Genomic DNA, 19,855 nt, shown 5'->3' on the forward strand with positions numbered 1-19,855 from the left:
CAGAGACTGTTAAGAGTAGAATGTTTTGATTGTCACTGTAGTTGTCACAATGAATGAGGGGCCAGGTATGCTGAGAGTCCTTCAATGTGTGAGGAAGTCCCAAAGAATTTCCAATAGCTACCCCACTGAGAAACACAGAAAGAAAACAGGTGAGAGTCCCCAAGGAGGTAATCTCCACTGATGGAGCTAATGTCGAAGATTCTTTCAGGTTCCATGGGTGTGAAAATGTCAGGATGCAACCGACAAAACTGGGCCATGGAACTACAACAAGTGACAGATGTCTGTATGATGGAATTATCAAATCCTATTGCTAAAAACTTGGAAGGAAACTATCTAAATTTCCGCAGTGGTCCGACACTTACATCATAACCTCTAAGGACAGCCAGGTGGAAGGCCAGCAGCTGTAAGGGGATCACGCTGAGAATGCCCTGCAGGCAGTCCACTGAGTGGGGCACCTTGATTGTTCTTTTTGTGTTCTTAATGGTCTCAGTGTCTTCCTTGTCACAGATCACCACGGGCCGTCCCTGGGAAAGAGATCACATGCATGATCACTGGTTAAGCAAAGGGAGGGCTGTAACACGTGAACATGCACGTTTTGCACTACACAATTCAATGTGGCCTCACTGCCATCAGTTCAGTCGCTCAGTCGTGTCTGACTCTTTGCGACCCCATGGACTGCAGCAGGCCAGGCCTCTCTGTCCATCATCAACTCCCAGAGTTTACTCAGACTCATGTCCATTGAGTCAGTGACACCATCCAACCATCTCATCCTCTGTCATCCCCCTCTTCTCCCGCCTTCAATCTTTCCCAGCATCAGGGTCTTTTCAAATGAGTCAGTTCTTCACACCAGGTGGCCAAAGTATTGGAGTTTCAGCTTCAACATCAGTCCTTCCAATGAATATTCAGGACAGATTTCCTTTAGATGGACTGGTTGGATCTTGCAGTCCAAGGGACACTAAAGAGACTTCTCCAAAACCACAGTTCAAAAGCATCAATACTTCAGCACTGAAGATTTCTTTATAGTCCGATTCTCAAATCCATAAATGACTACTGCAAAAACCATAGGCTTGACTAGATGGACCTTTGTTGGCAAAGTAATGCCTCTCCTTTTTAATATGCTGTCTAGGTTGGTCATAACTTTTCTTCCAAGGAGCAAGCATCTTTTAATTTCATGGCTGCAGTCACCATCTGCAGTGATTTTGGAATCCCTCAAAAATAGTCCGTCACTGTTTTCCCATCTATCCGCCATGAAGTGATGGGACTGGATGCCATGATCTTAGTTTTCTGACTGTTGAGCTTTAGGCCAACTTTTTCACTCTCCTCTTTCACTTTCATCAAGAGGCTCTTTAGTTCTTCTTCACTTTCTGCCCTAAGGGTAGTGTCATCTGCATATCTGAAGTTATTGACATTTCTCCCGGCAATCTTGATTCCAGCTTGTGCTTCATCCAGCCCAGCATTTCTCACGATGTACTCTGCATATAAGTTAAATAAGCAGGGTGACAATGTACAGCCTTGACGTACTCCTTTCCCGATTTGGAACCAGTCTGTTGTTCCATGTCCAGTTCTAACTGTTGCTTCCTGACCTGCAGGATTTCTCAAGATGCAGGTCAGGTGGTCTGGTATTCCCATCTCTTTAAGAATTTTCCACACTGGTATAGGCTTATTTAAACTCACAATCCCATGTGGTAAGCCTCATGCGTAAGTCAAGGAAATAGAAGCTCTGTGGCAGTGGTTCCCAATCTTTTTGGCACCATGGACTAGTTTTGCGGAAGACAATTTTTCCACAGACCTGGGTGGGTGGGGGGAGGGATGGGATGGTTTCAGGATGATTCTCATAATTACGCAACCAAGATCCCTTGCAAGTGCAGCCTGTGTCCTCACAGTAACCCCTGACTTACCTGCCTAGCAACCACCTGCTGTAGAGCATTCTGACACTTGGCGTAGGTGTGATCTCTCATGATGATCATGATGACAGGCATCAACTTATCCACCAAAGCCAGAGGGCCATGTTTCAACTCACCAGCAAGGATACCTTCAGAGTGCATGTAAGTGATTTCTTTGATTTTCTAAGAGGAAAGAACTAGATTAGTCTTCAGTCTGTTTTTCAAAAACCCATTCTTAAATAAATATTACACAAGATATCTGCTGTTGGAAATCCCTGTCTTATTTTTCAGACAGTATTAAAGGATCTGTGATGTACAAATAGAACTAATATGTTTACTGATCATTATTTCTATAATGTCAACAAGTAACTGGGAGTTTTAGAACTCCAAAAGGACTTTTTGAAGATTTTAGACTATCACGAGTGTACTCATGTTTCTTTGTAACAGTTTTCCTAATTGTTTCATATTTCACCTCAAATCTCACACCTAGAGAATATATTATTTTTTTTATTCACATGTAGACAAAACATTAACCCAAGTTACTTTCTAAACCCAAGTTCTCATGCTAAAGTGTACTTCCTTGATTTTCAATTTCTGAATTAAGTATTCTGTTATACTTTCTCAAGGTAAACAAATCAGAATGTGTAAATATAAAGGCACTTTTGTAAAAGTTCCACCTATTTCATTCAATGTGAAAATATGACTATCTGCCAGGTTTATGAGTCAACAGACTACAACTGGAAATGAGAAGACTTACCAGGGCCCCTTCAAGACAAGTAGCATAATGATAGCCACGGCCCATTATTAAGACTGACTTCTGGTGATAAAGTTCTGTTGCCAGTTTCTGAATTTCATCATCCATGCTCAAAACTTCCTTAATCAAATCTGTTAAGAAGTAATGTTAGCAAAATCTATGAAAAAAGGACAATATACCAAACAATATAATACTAACATATGGTCAGTTCAGTCGTTCAGTCGTGTCCGACTTTGCGACCCCATGAATTGCAGCATGCCAGGCCTCCCTGTCCATCACCAACTCCCAAAGTTCACCCAGACTCACGTCCATCAAGATGGTGATGCCATCTCATCCTCTGTCATCCCCTTCTCCTACTGCCCCCAATCCCTCCCAGCATCAGAGTCTTTTCCAATGACAACTTTTTGCATGAGGTGCCGAAAGTACTGGAGTTTCAGCTTTAGCATCATTCCTTCCAAAGAAATCCCAGGACTGATCTCCTTTAGAATGGGCTGGTTGGATCTCCTTGCAGTCCAAGGGACTCTCAAGAGTCTTCTCCAACACCACACTTCAAAAGCATCAATTCTTTGGCACTCAGCTTTCTTCACAGTCCAACTTTCACATCCATACATGACTACAGGAAAAACCACAGCCTTGACTAGATGGACCTTTGTTGGCAAAGTAATGTCTCTGCTTTTCAATATGCTATCTAGGTTGGTCATAACTTTTCTTCCAAGGAGTATGCGTCTTTTAATTTCATAGCTGCAACCACCATCTGCAGCGCTTTTGGAGCCCCCAAAAATAAAGTCTGACACTGTTTCCATTGTTTCCCCATCTATTTCCTATGAAGTGATGGGACCAGATGCCATAATCTAAGTTTTCTGAATGTTGAGCTTTAAGCCAACTTTTTCACTCTCCTCTTTCGCTTTCATCAAGAGGCTTTTTAGTTCCTCTTCATGCACTGGAGAAGGAAATGGCAACCCACTCCAGTGTTCTTGCCTGGAGAATCCCACGGACAGGGGAGCCTGGTGGGGTGCTGTCTATGGGGTCGCACAGAGTCGGACACGACTGAAGCGACTTAGCAGCAGCAGCAGCAGCAGCATATCTGAGGTTATTGATATTTCTCCCAGCAATCTTGATTCTACCTTGTGCTTCTTCCAGCCCATATGGGTAACAACCGGTAAAACACCAACATTTCTAATCTTCTGTGCTATCAGTGTGGGGTTTTTAAATGAACAGGTACAAAAAGTAAAGAGATACGACTAACTAGTTAGGTACACGCCATAGCTTCACCCATCCCCCACTCCCTCAGACAATAACTACTGTGTGTGTAAGGGTCTTCATACCGGGCAGCCGCTTCAATCCAAGCATGATCTCTTTGCGTCTCTCCTGCATGGAGATCCTGTCATCACACATCATAAGAGCAAACATCACAAGAGATACAAACTGGCTGGTGTATGCCTGAAAGAGCACAAGAATGCACAGAATTAGCTGCACTGCATTTTAAGAACTTGGAACTTTTAACTTAAAAAAAAAGATGAAAATAAACAAAAAATTTCCACCGAGGTTACAGAATTGTGAATATCTCAAAGACCTGCAATTACACTGCCCAGACCATCTCCATTCCTGTTAGCTGTGCATGAATATGAGATATGCCTATTTTACCACATTCCTTGCAATGTGGAGAATTATCCTTTTAACAAACTTTTACCAGACAGCTGGACAACAGACTCTCACTACTACGTCATCATACAGCCCTTGAATTCAAAAAATTAAGATTATTTTTCATGAAGTTTTTCAGTCATTTTATCTATTGAAAATTAATTTCATTATTCTTCACTTGCTTTTATTTTTTGACTTGGGTTTGTTTTCTTTTCAGTTGGTCTTAAAAGATCTCTCTTGTTAGATTTCAAATACATTTTCCCAGTTTAGGTTAAACTTTTACAATAGTGTTTACTGACACAAAAGTTTTAATTTTTTAACTTTAGGTCATACTTTCTAGCATAAACAGTCCTTCCACCCTAACATTCGTTAAATATTATTAAATATTCTTAATTCTGTTGGTTCCATTGTCCCTTTCTGCTTTTTTCCCTAGACACTTCCTGTAGCCTAAGTTCTCTGATATACTAGAGCTATGTCACAGAATACAGATCCTGCCTCACATTTTTAGTTTATTTACAAAACAATCATCCCATCCAGAAACATGGTTTCTATCAATTTGTTAGGAATTTAAAAGTCTAGAAAGTTATATGTTGTAACTCCGCCCATGGCGAAGGTCATGAAGAAGGAGGCTTGGCATACGCAAAGGCGTGATCAAGCCTCAGGAAACCCCCTGTTCCCGAGCATCTAACCCCAAAACCAGAGTCTGTTTTATGCTCTCACCTACACCTCTGACTTTACGGGGGGCTCTCCCCCATAACCGTTTCTCTCGGAGAAGGAGTAAACGTGCAGCTCCAAGGCAATAAAAATTCCTGGGCGTGACAAGAGTGTTTCAGCTTATGAACTCCTCTGAAGGTTATCTAGCCCACCTGTATAGGTTCGTCCGGCCAAATGTGATTGTTTACAGCCTCCCAATCTGAGAGGCACGAGATGTTTTAGACTTACTAAAGGCAAATTCTTTTGGGGAGTTAGAAATTATTAGTATAGTGGGTTGGTTAGGAATTATATTGGTGAAGGGTTTTTCATTTGTTGTGTCAATAATTGCTGCTAATTCCCTGCTCTGGGTGGGACAAGGATGTTTCAGGTCAAACCTCTCTGCTGACAGACTAGCTTGTGTGACAGGATTATCCATACTGCTGCCATGATTGTTTACTACCTCTCAACCATAAACAGCACAGAGAGTTTTGGAGTATTTTGAGAGTCTTAATTAGCATAGGGCTTTTTCTTCTTGTTGAGTCAATGATTGCCACCAGCCCTCCATATCCTTAGGCACCTGGGAATATATTAATCAATGTATCTGGAATATAGAAAAGGAAATATAGTAGTTTTTGATGTTAGCAATACTAGACTTTGTGAGTTAATGGATTTTCTCTTTTGTAATAGATCACTGTGCTTTGTTATAAATCACTGTGTTCTTGTTATGTAAAAATGTAACTTTATCACTATCTTAAGACTAAACAGATCTTAAGGGGAGCATTGGTGAAAGGATTTTCATTTGTTGGGCTGATGTTTGCTGCTAAATCTCCATGTTCCCTACCCTTATAATGAATATAACTAGCATATAGGAAGAAGTATTAACCTTTAAGCATATAGGAGAAATAAGTATTAACCTTTAAGATTAATCATGGTAACCTTGGGTTAAATAAATTCCTTTCTTGATTGTAACTCACTACACCCTCACCCTATAGGAATGTAACTTTATTTGGAGGGTGGTGCCTGGTTTAGGAAAAAACACCTTTGGAAGAAATAAGTTTTTTGGTTATCAGAAAGAAAGGATCATAAAATCCCTAAGACCTTTTTATGTGAAGCACCTGATTTTGATAAAGGTCAGGACTGCTGACTCCCCCGTGACTCTGTATTCATCCCTATGTGTAACAAAAGGTATATAAGCAAACCCAAAAATAAAGAAATCGGATCAGTTTCCGGAAAGACTGATTCCCCCATGTCGCTTCCTTCTTGCTCCCGTTTCTCTGGCTGAATTCCCATCTGGATTCAGCCTCCTTTTCTCCACTACACTATCTCCTACTACACTATCCGTTTCTAATCTCTCTCTATATCTGTAATTGAATATGTATTTTTCCAAAGATGCCGACGCCGTCCCCACCTTTGGATTTCCTGGATCCACCGGGGCTGCACCCCGGCAATGTCTGCCTTTTGCAACCCCGGGGACTGTAGCCCACACCAAAGCTTCTCTGTCCATGGGATGACCCAGGCAAGAATACTGGAGTGGGTTGCCATTTCCTACTCCAGGGGATCTTCCCGACCCAAGGATCAAACTCGCATCTCCTGCACTGGCAGGTGGATTCTTCACCACTGAGCCACAGCGAAGCCCATTAAAAAAAAAAAGTTATATAGTTTTCATCTGTTTGACAAATATTTATGAATATCTTACACATTTCTTGGTAGAGTTATTTTTAAGTATTTTTGTAGCTTCCCTGATGGCTCAGATGGTAAAGAATCTGCACGCAACGCAGGAGACCCGGATTTGATCCCTGGGTTGGAAAGAGCCCCTGGAGAAGGAAATGGCAACCCACTCCAGTACTCTTGCCTGGAGAATCCCATGGACAGAGGAACCTAGCAGGCAACAGTCCATGGGGTCACAAAGAGTCAGACATGACTGAGTGACTAACACATAGTTCTTAAAAAATAGAATCTCTTCTCCAAACACACACACCCATACATTTCTAAGTAGCCACTGTCAGCTTACAGAAAAAAGATTTCTGTATATTTTAAAACTTATTTTTATTGAAGTAATACTTAATGTATCATCTTACATAAGCTACAGGAGTACAAGATAGTGATTCATAATTTTTCAAGATTATACTTGATTTACAGTTATTATAAAATACTGGATATAGTTCCTATATTATGCTTTGTAGCATATTTTACACATAATAGCTTGCACCTTTTCATCCTCTACCCCTATATTGCTCCTCTCCTCTTCCCTGTTCCCACTAGTAACTACTAGATCTCTAAATCTGTCACTCTGCTTCATTTTTTTTATACTCACTAGTTTGCTGTATTTTTTAGATTCCACATATAGGTGACACAATATAGTATTTATCTTTTATTTATTTCATTTAGCATAATATCCTCCAAGTCCACTCATGTTACTGCAAATGGCAAAATTTCATTCATTTTTAATGGTTGAGAAGTATCCCACTGTGTGTGTAGGTGTATGTGTGTATATGTGTGTGTGTACAGGTGAATGGATAAAAAAGAAGTGATTTATATACATATCTGTTTTATCCATTCATCTGTTGATAGACACTTACATTGCTTTCATAAGTTGGCAACTGTAAATAATGCTGTTATGAACACTGGGGTGCATGTATTTTTTCGAATTAGTATTTTTTGTTTTCTTTGGATATACACTCAGAAGAGAAATTGCTGGGTCATCTGATAATTGTTTCCAATTTTTTGAAGATTCTCCATACTGTTTTCCACAGTGGCTGTATCAATTTACATTCCTACCAACAATGCATGAGGATTCTCTTTTCTCTATATCCTCAACACTGGTTATTTGTGCCCTTTTTGATGATAGCCATTCTGATAAGTGTGAGCTGATTATCACACTGTAGTTTTCATTTGCATTTTCCTGTATGGATGTGAGGGTTGGACTGTGAAGACAGCTGAGCGCCAAAGAATTGATGCTTTTGAACTGTGGTGTTGGAGAAGACTCTTGAGAGTCCCTTGGACTGCAAGGAGATCCAACCAGTCCATTCTGAAGGAGATCAGCCCTGGGATTTCTTTGGAAGGAATGATGCTAAAGCTGAAACTCCTGTACTTTGGCCACCTCATGTGAAGAGGTGACTCACTGGAAGAGACTCTGATGCTGGGAGGGATTGGGGGCAGGAGGAGAAGGGGACGACAGAGGATGAGACGGCTGGATGGCATCACGGACTCGATGGACGTGAGTCTGAGTGAACTCTGGGAGTTGGTGATGGACAGGGAGGCCTGGCGTGCTGCGATTCATGGGGTCGCAAAGAGTCGGACACGACTGAGCAACTGAACTGAACTGAACGGAATGATTAGGGGTGCTGAACATCTTTTAGTGCATTTGTTGACCACTACATGTACTCTTTGGAGAAAGGTCTATTCAGGTGTTTGGCCAATTTTTTCATCAGATGTTTTTTTATGCTGAGTTGTATGAGCTGTTTATATATATAATTTTTGATATTAGTCCTTCATTGGTCATATCATTTGCAAATATTTTTCCCATTAAGCAGGTTGTCTTTTTGTTTTGCTGATGGTTTCCTTTGCTGTGCAAAAGCTTTTAAGTATAATTAGGTCCCATTTATTTACTTTTGCTTTTGTTTCTATTATTTTAGAAGAAGGATACAAAAAAAAGTTACTGCAATATAAGTCAAAGAGTGTTCTAACTAGGTTTGCATCTAGAAATTTTATGATTTCTGGTCTCACATTTAAGTCTTTCTTTAATCCACTTTTAGTTTAGTTTTGTATATGGTGTTAGAGAACATTCTGACTCCATTCTTTTGCATGTAACTGTCTTGTTTCCCCAGTACCACTTATTGAAGAGATTGACTTTATTGTATATTCTTGCTTCTTTTGTCATAGATTAATTGAACTTAAGTGCATGGGTTTATTTCTGGGCTCGCTATTCCATTCCATTGATCTAAGCATCTGTTTTTGTACCAGTACCATATTGTTTTGATTACTATAGCTTTGTAGCGTAGTTTGATGTCAGGGAGCATGAGTCCTCCAGTTCTGTTCTTTCTCAAGACTGTTTCATCTATTCAAGGTCTTTCATGTTTTCACACAAATTTTTAAATTACTTGCTCTAGTTTTATGAAAAATAGCATTGGTATTTTGAAAGGCACTGCATTCAATCTGTAGATTGCCTTGGGCAGTTGTTCATTTTAGCAATATTAATTCTTCTAATCCAAGAACACAATGTATTTCCATCCACTTGCATAATCTTCAATTTTTTTCATCACTGTGTTATAGTTTTCAGAGTACAGGTCTTTTCCCCTCCTTAGGTGCATTTATTTCTAGGCATCTTATTCTTTCTGAAGCAATGGCAAATGGGATTATTTCCTTAATTTCTTTTCCTGATAGCTCATAGTTAGTGTTTGGAAATGCAACAGATTTCTGTGTATTAGTTTTGTACTCTGCAACTTTGCTAAATTCACTGATGAGCTCTAGCAGTTTTCTAGTGATATCCTTAGGATATTCTATGTATAGTATTATGTCATCTGCAAACAGTGACAGTCTTACTTCTTTCCAATTTACAGTCCTTTTATTTCTTTTTCTGGTTTGATTGCTATGACTAGGGCTTCAATACTGTGATGAATAAAAATGGTAATAGTGGGCATCTTTGTCTCTTCCTGATCTTAGAGGAAATGCCTTCAGTTTTGCACCACTGAGTATGCTGTTATCTATGGGTTTCTCACATATGATCTTTACTATGTTGAGGTGGAGAAGGAAATGGCAACCCACTCCAGTGTTCTTGCCTGGAGAACCCCAGGGACGGCAGAGCCTGGTGGGCTGCCGTCTATGGGGTCGCACAGAGTCGGACATGATTAAAGCAACTTAGCAGCAGAGTCTGTCTATGCCCACTTTCCAGAGAGCATTTTCATAAATGGATACTGAATTTCATCAAAAGCTTTTTTTTTGCATCCACTGAGATGATCATATGGTTTTTATTCTTCAATTTGTTAATGTGGTGTATCACACTGATTGACTTGTAGATACTGAAAAATCCTTGCCTCCTTGGGGTAAATCCAAACTGATCCAGGTGTATGATTCTTTTAAAGTATTATTGAATTTGCTTAGCTAGTATCTTGTTGAAGATTTTTTTGTCTATGTTCTTCAGTGATAATTGGCCTGCAGCTTTTAGTGAATCTAAGAAAAATTAGACTAAACTGTCATAATACTATGTTTTCAGGGAGTCATTTTTTTTTTAAAGAAATTGAAGTATATACTAAAAGGAAATGCTTATTTTCCTATACAAGGTTCAACTACTGGGGGAAACTGGGTGAAAAGTATCTGGACTTCTCTATTATCTTTGCAACTTCCTATAAATCTATAGTTATTTCAAAACAAAAAGATTTTAGAAAATGACTTGCCAAAAAAAAAAACTACTGACATTAAAAAAAAACATGAATAAATCTTAAAGCCTCACATTAAATGCAAGAAGCCAGATACAAGAGACATGTATTATTACAATCTCATTTTTAAGAAATTTCTAGAAAATTAAATATGAAATAATATAGCAAGAGAAAGTAATACTTGCCTGAAGCTAAGGCTGAGGGGTAGAAGTGGAAATTGACTGGGCACAAAGGAACTTTTTCAAGAAATTAAGTCTTTTAAAATTAGGCTATGGTGATAAACAGCCAAATTTACTAAAAGTATAACTTAAAATTTGTGAATACTATATGAAAATTATACCTCAGTAAAGTTGTAGAAAAAAAGTTGACAGCAGAATCTAAGTGATGGGTATAGAGGTGTTAAATGTAAAATTCTTTAAATTCTGCTAATAAGTTTGAAAATTATAATAAAATACTGAGGAAAATTATCTTTTCATGAATGACAGAATTAGAAATCCAAAAAAAAATCTATTTCTCCTGGCAGTTCATAGTTAACAAAGATTCAATAGAAAGATAAATCAACAGCCCCTGTTCACTGCTATGATCCCACATCCCAAACATGCCATGCTGAAGCCCTTGCTTCAAATGTGTTTGAATGAAGGGTCTGGGATTCTAACCCCTGATCAAAAGCTGTCTGTCTGGACACTCCAAGAATCCAAAAACTGCTGCCGAGGGAGGCTGTTTATTCATTCAGGCACAGAACGGAAACCCAAGAACAAATATCTTACATGTTTTAATTACCATATGGAGAAAATTCAGGCTTCAGTTTTCTGTAAACTATAGTGTTAGTAATATCGAAGTAACCAAGAAACAAAAATCTCACTTGGAGTTTTTACTTGAAAATTTTAACTTTTCCACAAAAAAACTCTCCATGGGGTTCTTTAAATGAAAAAAAGAATCCAAATGTTATTTCTATATGTTAACATCTTTAACATACTACACACATCGTTAACATAAACCCACCAATACCTAAGCATCTTATTCAACAATCAGCAATAAATATTATATTTAAGCACAACAACAGATAAGAAACTGAAATTTTGAAATCACAAAGAATAATACGTGTGTGGAGAACATTTCCTGCATTTATACAACTTCCTAAGATTCATATTTTTATTACTAGTACTAAATTTATGCATATCCTAATTTCAAAGAACAAAGTAGTATCCCTAGGCCTCAACAAAAATAAAGGTGCTTTTAAATCTCCACAAATGTATGGTATATTTAAAGAAAAAACAGATAGTGTTATATAATACTCTTTTTTTAGTATCACCAAGCTTTATACTAAAAGTGTATTTCTCTTTACAAACCTTCAAAGGTAGTGTGCATATTTTGGCACATTTATTAGGACAGTATAAATACGTAAATAAAGATGTCAAAAATTATTAGAATTAAACTGGATGTTTCTGTTATTTTTCTAATTCCCTACTATCCTCAAAGAAGCTGTTATACTTACCAAAGAGCCTACCCCGCCAGGGCAGGAGTGATATAAATGCTGAATGGAGAGAGCCAGCAGAGACTCAGGCAAAATGAACTTACATTATATACCTTTGTCCCTTTTAAGCTCTTAAGATGAGCATGAGGAAGGGAGATGACAAGTGTTTTTACCTATTTTTGACCCTTAAGTCTTAGGATAATTACAATGACTAGTTAACTATATGAACTGTACAAGTGCTAAGAAATGAAATAGAAGACACAGATTAGTCTATTTCACTAACACTATGATTAAATTATCACATGAGAATTAAGTCAAGAACTTACTTTTGTGCTGGCCACACCAATCTCAGGCCCAGCATTGATATGAACTCCACAGTCTGTCTCTCTCGATATGGAACTGCCGACTGTGTTTGTAATCCCCACAGTTAAAGCTCCTCTCTCCTTACAGTACCGAAGTCCCATCAAAGTATCTGCTGTCTCTCCTGGATAAAAAAGAAGACAATAGTAACAGACAGAGCAGTGAACATTTGCTCTTCCACAGATGCAAAAACAGAAAACTGACGACTCTTTCAACAATATCATTTGCTTTATTATTTTTTAACTGAAGTATAGTTGATTTACAATGTTTCAGGCATACACCAAAGTGATTCAGTTCTATATATGTTTTTCAGATTTTTGTTCATTATGGGTTATTATAAGATACTGATATTGAATATAGCTCCCTGTGCTTGGTTATCTATTTTATATATAGTAGTATATATCTGTTAATCCCCAATTTCCTCCCCCGCCTTCCCCATCTGTTTTAAATAAAACACGTACTTAAAATGATAAAATTATAAAGCTTTTCATAACAGGATCTTACTTCTTAGGATCTCCTTTTTTTCTTTGTCTTTAAAACTTCAGCTCTTTTGAGTGTAAACTGTGTTGCCTTTATTAACTCATTAAGAATTCTATAATATAAAAATAAATCTATATTTGTCAAGTTACCAGCAAATAACTGGAATGCAAAGAATAGTAAGAAGAGATAAGAAAGCCTTCCTCAGCGATCAACAAAATAGCAAAGAAATAGAGGAAAACAACAGAATGGGAAAGACCAGAGCTCTCATCAAGAAAATTAGAGATACCAAGGGAACATTTCATGCAAAGATGGGCTCGATAAAGGACAGAAATGGTATAGACCTAACAGAAGCAGAAGATATTAAGAAGAGGTGGCAAGAATACACAGAAGAACTGTACAAAAAAGATCTTCACGACCAAGATAATCACAATGGTGTGATTACTCACCTAGAGCCAGACATCCTGCAATGTGAAGTCAAGTGGGCCTTAGAAAGCATCACTACAAACAAAGCTAGTGGAGGTGATGGAATTCCAGTTGAGCTATTTCGAATCCTGAAAGATGATGCTGTGAAAGCGCTGCACTCAATATGCCAACAAATTTGGAAAACTCAGCAGTGGCCACAGGACTGGAAAAGGTCAGTTTTCATTCCAATCCCAAAGAAAGGCAATGCCAAAGAATGCTCAAACTACCGCACAATTGCACTCATCTCACATGCTAGTAAAGTCATGCTCCAAATTCTACAAGCCAGGCTTCAGCAATACGTGAACTGTGAATTTCCAGATGTTCAAGCTGGTTTTAGAAAAGGCAGAGGAACCAGAGATCAAATTGCCAACATCTGCTGGATCATCAAAAAAGCAAGAGAGTTCCAGAAAAACATCTACTTCTGCTTTATTGACTATGCCAAAGCCTTTGACTGTGTGGATCACAATAAACTGTGGAAAACTCTGAAAGAGATGGGAATACCAGACCACCTGACCTGCATCTTGAGAAACCTATATGCAGGTCAGGAAGCAACAGTTAGAACTGGACATGGAACAACAGACTGGTTCCAAATAGGAAAAGGAGTGTGTCAAGGCTGTATATTGTCACCCTGCTTATTTAACTTATATGCAGAATACATCATGAGAAACGCTGGGCTGGAAGCAGCACAAGCTGGAATCAAGATTGCCAGGAGAAATAACAATTACCTCAGATATGCAGATGACACTACCCTTAGGGCAAAAAGTGAAGGAACTAAAAAGCCTCTTGATGAAAGTGAAAGTGGAGAGTGAAAAAGTTGGCTTAAAGCTAAACATTCAGAAGACTAAGATCACGGCATCTTCATGAGAAGATGAAGATGCCATCATTTCACGGAAAATGGATGGGGAAACAATGGAAACAGTGTCAGACTTTATTTTGGGGGGCTCCAAAATCACTGCAGATGGTGACTGCAGCCACGAAATTAAAAGACGCTTACTCTTTGGAAGGAAAGTTATGACCAACCTAGATAGCATATTCAAAAGCAGAGACATTACTTTGCCAACTAAGGTCCGTCTAGTCAAGGCTATGGTTTTTCCAGTAGTCATGCATGGATGTGAGAGTTGGACTGTGAAGAAAGCTGAGTGCGGAAGAATTGATGCTTTTGAACTGTGGTTTTGGAGAAGTCTCTTGAGAGTCCCTTGGGCTGCAAGGAGATCCAACCAGCCCCTTCTAGAGGAGATCGGCCCTGGGATTTCTTTGGAAGGAATGATGCTAAAGCTGAAAAACTCTAGTACTTAGGGCACCTCACGCAAAGAGTTGACTCATTGGAAAAGACTCTGATGCTGGGAGGGTATTGGGGGCAGGAGGAGAAGGGGATGACAGAGGATGAGATGGCTGGATGGCAACACTGACTCAACGGACGTGAGTCTGGGTGAACTCCCGGAGTTGGTGATGGACAGGGAGGGGTGGGATGCTGCGATTCATGGGGCTACAAAGAGTGGGACACGACTGAGCGACTGAACTGAACTGACTGACTCACCAGCAAATACTAGTTTATCTTTAAGGATCAGTTTTGCAGATATATGCTGTAGTTGTTAGAAAGAATGACTTTCCTTTTAAGTCTTTAAAATTAGCATACCTGACTGACTAATGAAAAAGCAAACATCATCTCGAAAAACTGGGGTGTTTCTATCCAGGAAGTCACTGGCAAGCTCCACCATAACAGGCAACTCAGTCAGCTCTTCCAGAACTTGACGTGTCTGCAGAAAAACAGATGCCTTGGTCAGACAACTGTATTTCAAATACTCTTTTTCACTGGAATATCTTAGACTCAATGTATAGTTTTCACTTTTTCTGATTATAAAAATGATATGTAAGCAATGTTAGAAAATACAAACAACACAGATTAAAGCATTAAAAAAAATACGAAATCCCACCACCCAGGAGATAAGCACTGTTAACATTTCAGCACAAGTCTCTTTAGACAATATAAATGCATGTGTTCTTATAAGCAAATACACCCACACGTATAAAATGTTTTGAGTAGTGGAAAAAGCACTGTTCTGAGTTAGCTTGCATATTAACTCTACCTTCCCAATTTCTAAGTTTTAAATGACAATTCATATAATACCAGATCAGTAACAGATTCCAAATGAGACAACAGATGCAGAAATACCAAATGAAAAAGTAAACACTTCAAAATACTATGTATTAAAAAAAAAATACTATGTATTCATTAAGAATGTGTTTTCTCAAAAAGAGTCAATACACTTCAGAAATCTTATTTAAGAATGGTCACTATTTTCAAACTCTGCAGTATGGAGGGTAGAGTAGGGGGGATAACTAGATAGGATCAATTCAATGACACTTTTGTATCCTAAACCACACTGGAATTACTTTTTGCGGGGCAGGGAGGAGGCTGCAGTGGTGCAGCATGTGGGATCTTCATGCTCTGACCAGGGTTCAAACTTGTGCCCCCTGCAGTGGAAGCCTAGAGTAATAACCAACGAACTACCAAGGAAGTCCCACCACACGAGATTTTTAGTATTTGTTAATACTGTAGTCTCCAAAAAAACCAAACAAATCAAAAGAAGACCCTACATCTTTTCAAATCAGAGAATTCTAACACAGCATATATATAATTTATGCCCCACAATATAGGCTTAGCATTAGATGAAACATTTAATTAATTTTTAATTTCTGAATAGAGGGTTCATTCAATAATAGATCTAAGCCACCACTAAATTAACCAATCCCTTAACTTACACTAATGTCTTTAGTTCATTCTTTTTATTTCTAATGCTGAAAACAATTACTTTCTTACAACTCTTCCCTTCAAAACTGCACAGATTTTCCTTTTTAGGACCACGTAATTTGGGGAAAGTGGGGAAGGAGGGAGAAGAGGGTGCTTTAGAGAAGAACAAAGCCTACTGAGAGGCAAGGGTTGGGTTTTACTCACTCATCAAATGAATGGTTCCCACAATTGTAGATAAGTAATATTTATGCCCCAGCAAATTAAAAAATTACTGTCATGAACTTTGGAAATCAATCCTAAAACAGAACTGAGTGTGTAAAGGTTTTCTGTACTTATAGAAATTGATATCAACAGCACATAACCTGTCTCTTTACAGTGTAACTACATGTGGATCTGATTTATTGGACTGAAAGACTGTTAAAAGTCCTACACTTCCATACTGACAGCCAACACACATCTCTGATACAGAATTTCAGCTTCCAAAATCAACAGTCAAGTCTATCAAAAAAGAAGATGTCCTTTCTCTGCAGAAATGTGCTTACTAGGCAAAATCCTATTAAGGTTCACTTGCCCCATCCCCCTGTCTGAGGTAAGTGAACAATGACACACAAAACCCAGGAACTGCTCTAACAGAAGCAGGCATGCAGTGTGAACCACAAAGCCAGGAGGGCACAAGAACTTGCCACTCTTTGCCTTTTGTTAAGTCAGTTGCAGGCGGTCCACCTGTATATCTAAGCAGATGATCCACTGATAAGTAATTCCAAGTAGCTATTAAAATTCCCTTCCTCAACCTTCTTGATTTTTGTCATCAAAACATGATGTTTTAACAATAAAAACAAAAAAATAGTTTTACATGCTATGTTACTGGAGGTACTATTTGTCTGCAGGTATTTTCTAATAACCAAAATAACACAACTAAAATTTTAAGAAGCCACTTACTGCTACACCAGCATGGTAACTTGTTCCACAAGCAATAAGAATCAAACGCCGACACCTCTGGATCTCCTTAATGTGATCCTTCAAACCACCCAAATTCACTGAAAAGAAAGTTTGTGCATATAATTATTTAGGAAAGAAGTATATGAAACAGGTAATTACTTTTCAGGAGTGTCCACTGCCTCTCTGGGAAAAAAACACTGCTGTTTTAAAGCATTCATATTTCTCTTAGGAAACACAGTTCTCTCTAGTTTTGAAAGTAAATTAAATAAGTCAGAACCTAACTGATCACCCCAAACTTGTAATAAACCTTCCTCACTCCACAAACATGCCTACAGAACTACAGTTATTTACCACAACCTACCCTGATTGGTCATTTTTACATTCCTCTCTTCAGATTAGAAGTTCTCTTAAAGGTAAAACGGTAAGAACACAGACAACAGATCAGCAGATATCAGTGCCTGGAGATGTGGAAAGGGCTGACTAAAAGGGCCATGGGGAAATTTTTAGGAAGGATCTGTGCTAACTCTTGACTGTTGTACAGGTTGTTTAGGACTATGACCATGTTGTAAGAGGTTGGGAAAACCCACTGAATTATACATTAAGAACAGTCAAGTTTTATTATACCTAATTATCTCTAAGTCTGCCTGGAAAAAAAATTATCTTATGTTCATTTCTACTAGGTGCCCAGAACAGTGCTCTGAACACAATATACACCAGGCTCCTCTCAGTCTTTCGCATCTCAGTAAATGCCAAACACTCACCTAACGTCGGGGTCATCCTTGGGTGCTCCACAACCACTGCACAAGCAAGTCCTGAGAGCCCTGTCTTCAAACTGGCCCTCTAATGTCATCCCCGAGTTCAACATCTCTACCCTGGACCACATTCTCCAACCTCTTCTCCGCCTCCTAAAGCCTTTCTCCACACACAGCCAGAATGATCTTTTAGAGGAATTCTTTAGAAACAAATCTGATATCAAAACCCTGCAATGAGTCTGTCTCTATAGCCACGTATGTGTCCTTCTAAGCATGCCTTGTCTATGGATTCTTCTATACATGGTTACATGGCTAGTTTTCTATTTGTGAGAAAGTTTCATCCAACATTTATTCAATCATTCAACTAATATTCTGAGCACCTACCAAGTGAACCCACTGTCCAGGGCACTGTGTGGCTACCAGACAGTTCAGCACGTGACTATGAGAGTGGTGAGCAGGCCCGTGAGCAGACTCCTCCGCCGTCTGACCCACCACCAGTTTGTATACTCTGCCCCTGCCCTTTGTCCCCTCCACTCTTTTTTCTACCTTAACTAGTTATAAATTGGAAGCAAGATATAGGTTTTTGAATATTTTTGAATAACTTTATATTCTTCCTTCTAAATTTCAATACTGAGAGGGCACACTGTATTTCTCTATTTTAAGAAATGAATAAAGCAGAATACAAAACAATAATGAAAAGCCTCAATGGCTTCCCAAATAACTTTGGAATAAAGTCCAAATTCCTTATTATGGCTTTCAGGAGGCAGACACCCTGTTTCTTGCTTCACTTTGACCTAATCTCCCGGCATCTGCCCTCTCACCGAGGCCACTCCAGCCAGACTGGCCTTGCTATTCCTTTACGTATAGCTCTGTCTCTGGCATTTTTCCACAGACTTCAGCATGTACCGAAAAGATGTAAGCAGGGGGAGAGTAAACAACTTTAAGAGTCTAGGTATGGGGTCGTGCAAAAGCAAATGAGTCTGGAGATGACTAAACGTAAAGCAGACAGACTATCAGAGAGACCTGTATTTCAGATGATGACCAAGAAGGACAGTAAGGCTGGACCATGAGGTTAGCTGGTCATTACATGTTTCCTTAAAAGGCAGAGGAACCAGAGATCAAATTGCCATCATCTGCTGGATCATCGAAAAAGCAAAAGAGTTCCAGAAAAACATCTACTTCTGCTTTATTGACTATGCCAAAGCTTTTGACTGTGTGGATCACAATAAACTGTGGAAAATTCTGAGAGAGATGGGAATACCAGACCACCTGACCTGCCTCTTGAGAAATTTGTATGCAGGTCAGGAAGCAACAGTTAGAACTGGACATGGAACAACAGACTGGTTCCACATAGGAAAAGGAGTGCGTCAAGGCTGTATATTGTCACCCTGTTTATTTAACTTATATGCAGAGTACATCATGAGAAAGGCTGGGCTGGAAGAAACACAAGCTGGAATCAAGATTGCCGGGAGAAATATCTATCACCTCAGATATGCAGATGATACCAACCTTATGGCAGAAAGTGAAGAGGAACTAAAAAGCCTCTTGATGAAAGTGAAAAAGGAGAGTGAAAAGTTGACTTAAAGCTCAACATTCAGAAAACGAAGATCATGGCATCCGGTCCCATCACTTCATGGGAAATAGATGGGGAAACAGTGTCAGACTTTATTTTGGGGGGCTCCAAAATCACTGCAGATGGTGACTGCAGCTATGAAATTAAAAGACGCTTACTCCTTGGAAGAAAAGTTATGACCAACCTAGATAGCACATTGAAGAGCAGAGACATTACTTTGCCAACAAAGGTCCGTCTAGTCAAGGCTATGGTTTTTCCAGTGGTCATGTATGGATGTGAGAGTTGGACTGTGAAGAAGGCTGAGCGTCAAAGAATTGATGCTTCTGAAGTGTGGTGTTGGAGAAGACTCTTGAGAGTCCCTCGGACTGCAAGAAGATCCAACCAGTCCATTCTGAAGGAGATCAGCCCTGGGATTTCTTTGGAAGGAATGATGCTGAAGCTGAAACTCCAGTACTTTGGCCACCTCATGCAAACAGTTGACTCACTGGAAAAGACTCTGATGCTGGGAGTGATTGGGGGCAAGAGGAAAAGGGGATGACAGAGGATGAGATGGCTGGATGGCATCACGGACTCGATGGATGTGAGTCTGAGTGAACTCCGGGAGTTGGTGATGGACAGGGAGGCCTGGCGTGCTGCGATTCATGGGGTCGCAAAGAGTCGGACACGACTGAGCAACTGAACTGAACTGAACTGAAATGTTTCCTTAAAACTGTCTGT

The 19,855-nt window shown here is 39.2% G+C and overlaps 1 protein-coding gene across 2 annotated transcripts in view; it reads right to left on the bottom strand.

Annotated features, from left to right (window-relative positions):
* The window catches only part of GFPT1 (glutamine--fructose-6-phosphate transaminase 1), a 66,567-nt gene that overhangs the window by 7,022 nt on the left and 39,690 nt on the right, over positions 1-19,855 (bottom strand). For both annotated transcript variants that reach the window (XM_018055446.1, XM_018055447.1), the window contains 7 exons: positions 16,814-16,911; positions 14,759-14,879; positions 12,147-12,304; positions 3,963-4,077; positions 2,641-2,768; positions 1,899-2,066; positions 363-524 (listed from right to left, as the gene is read on the bottom strand). In XM_018055446.1, the coding sequence (XP_017910935.1) occupies positions 363-524; positions 1,899-2,066; positions 2,641-2,768; positions 3,963-4,077; positions 12,147-12,304; positions 14,759-14,879; positions 16,814-16,911 (950 nt within the window). The remainder of the gene's footprint in view (positions 1-362; positions 525-1,898; positions 2,067-2,640; positions 2,769-3,962; positions 4,078-12,146; positions 12,305-14,758; positions 14,880-16,813; positions 16,912-19,855) is intronic.

Source organism: Capra hircus, chromosome 11 (genome assembly GCF_001704415.2).
Source record: "Capra hircus breed San Clemente chromosome 11, ASM170441v1, whole genome shotgun sequence".
NCBI classification, from domain to species: Eukaryota; Metazoa; Chordata; class Mammalia; order Artiodactyla; family Bovidae; genus Capra; species Capra hircus.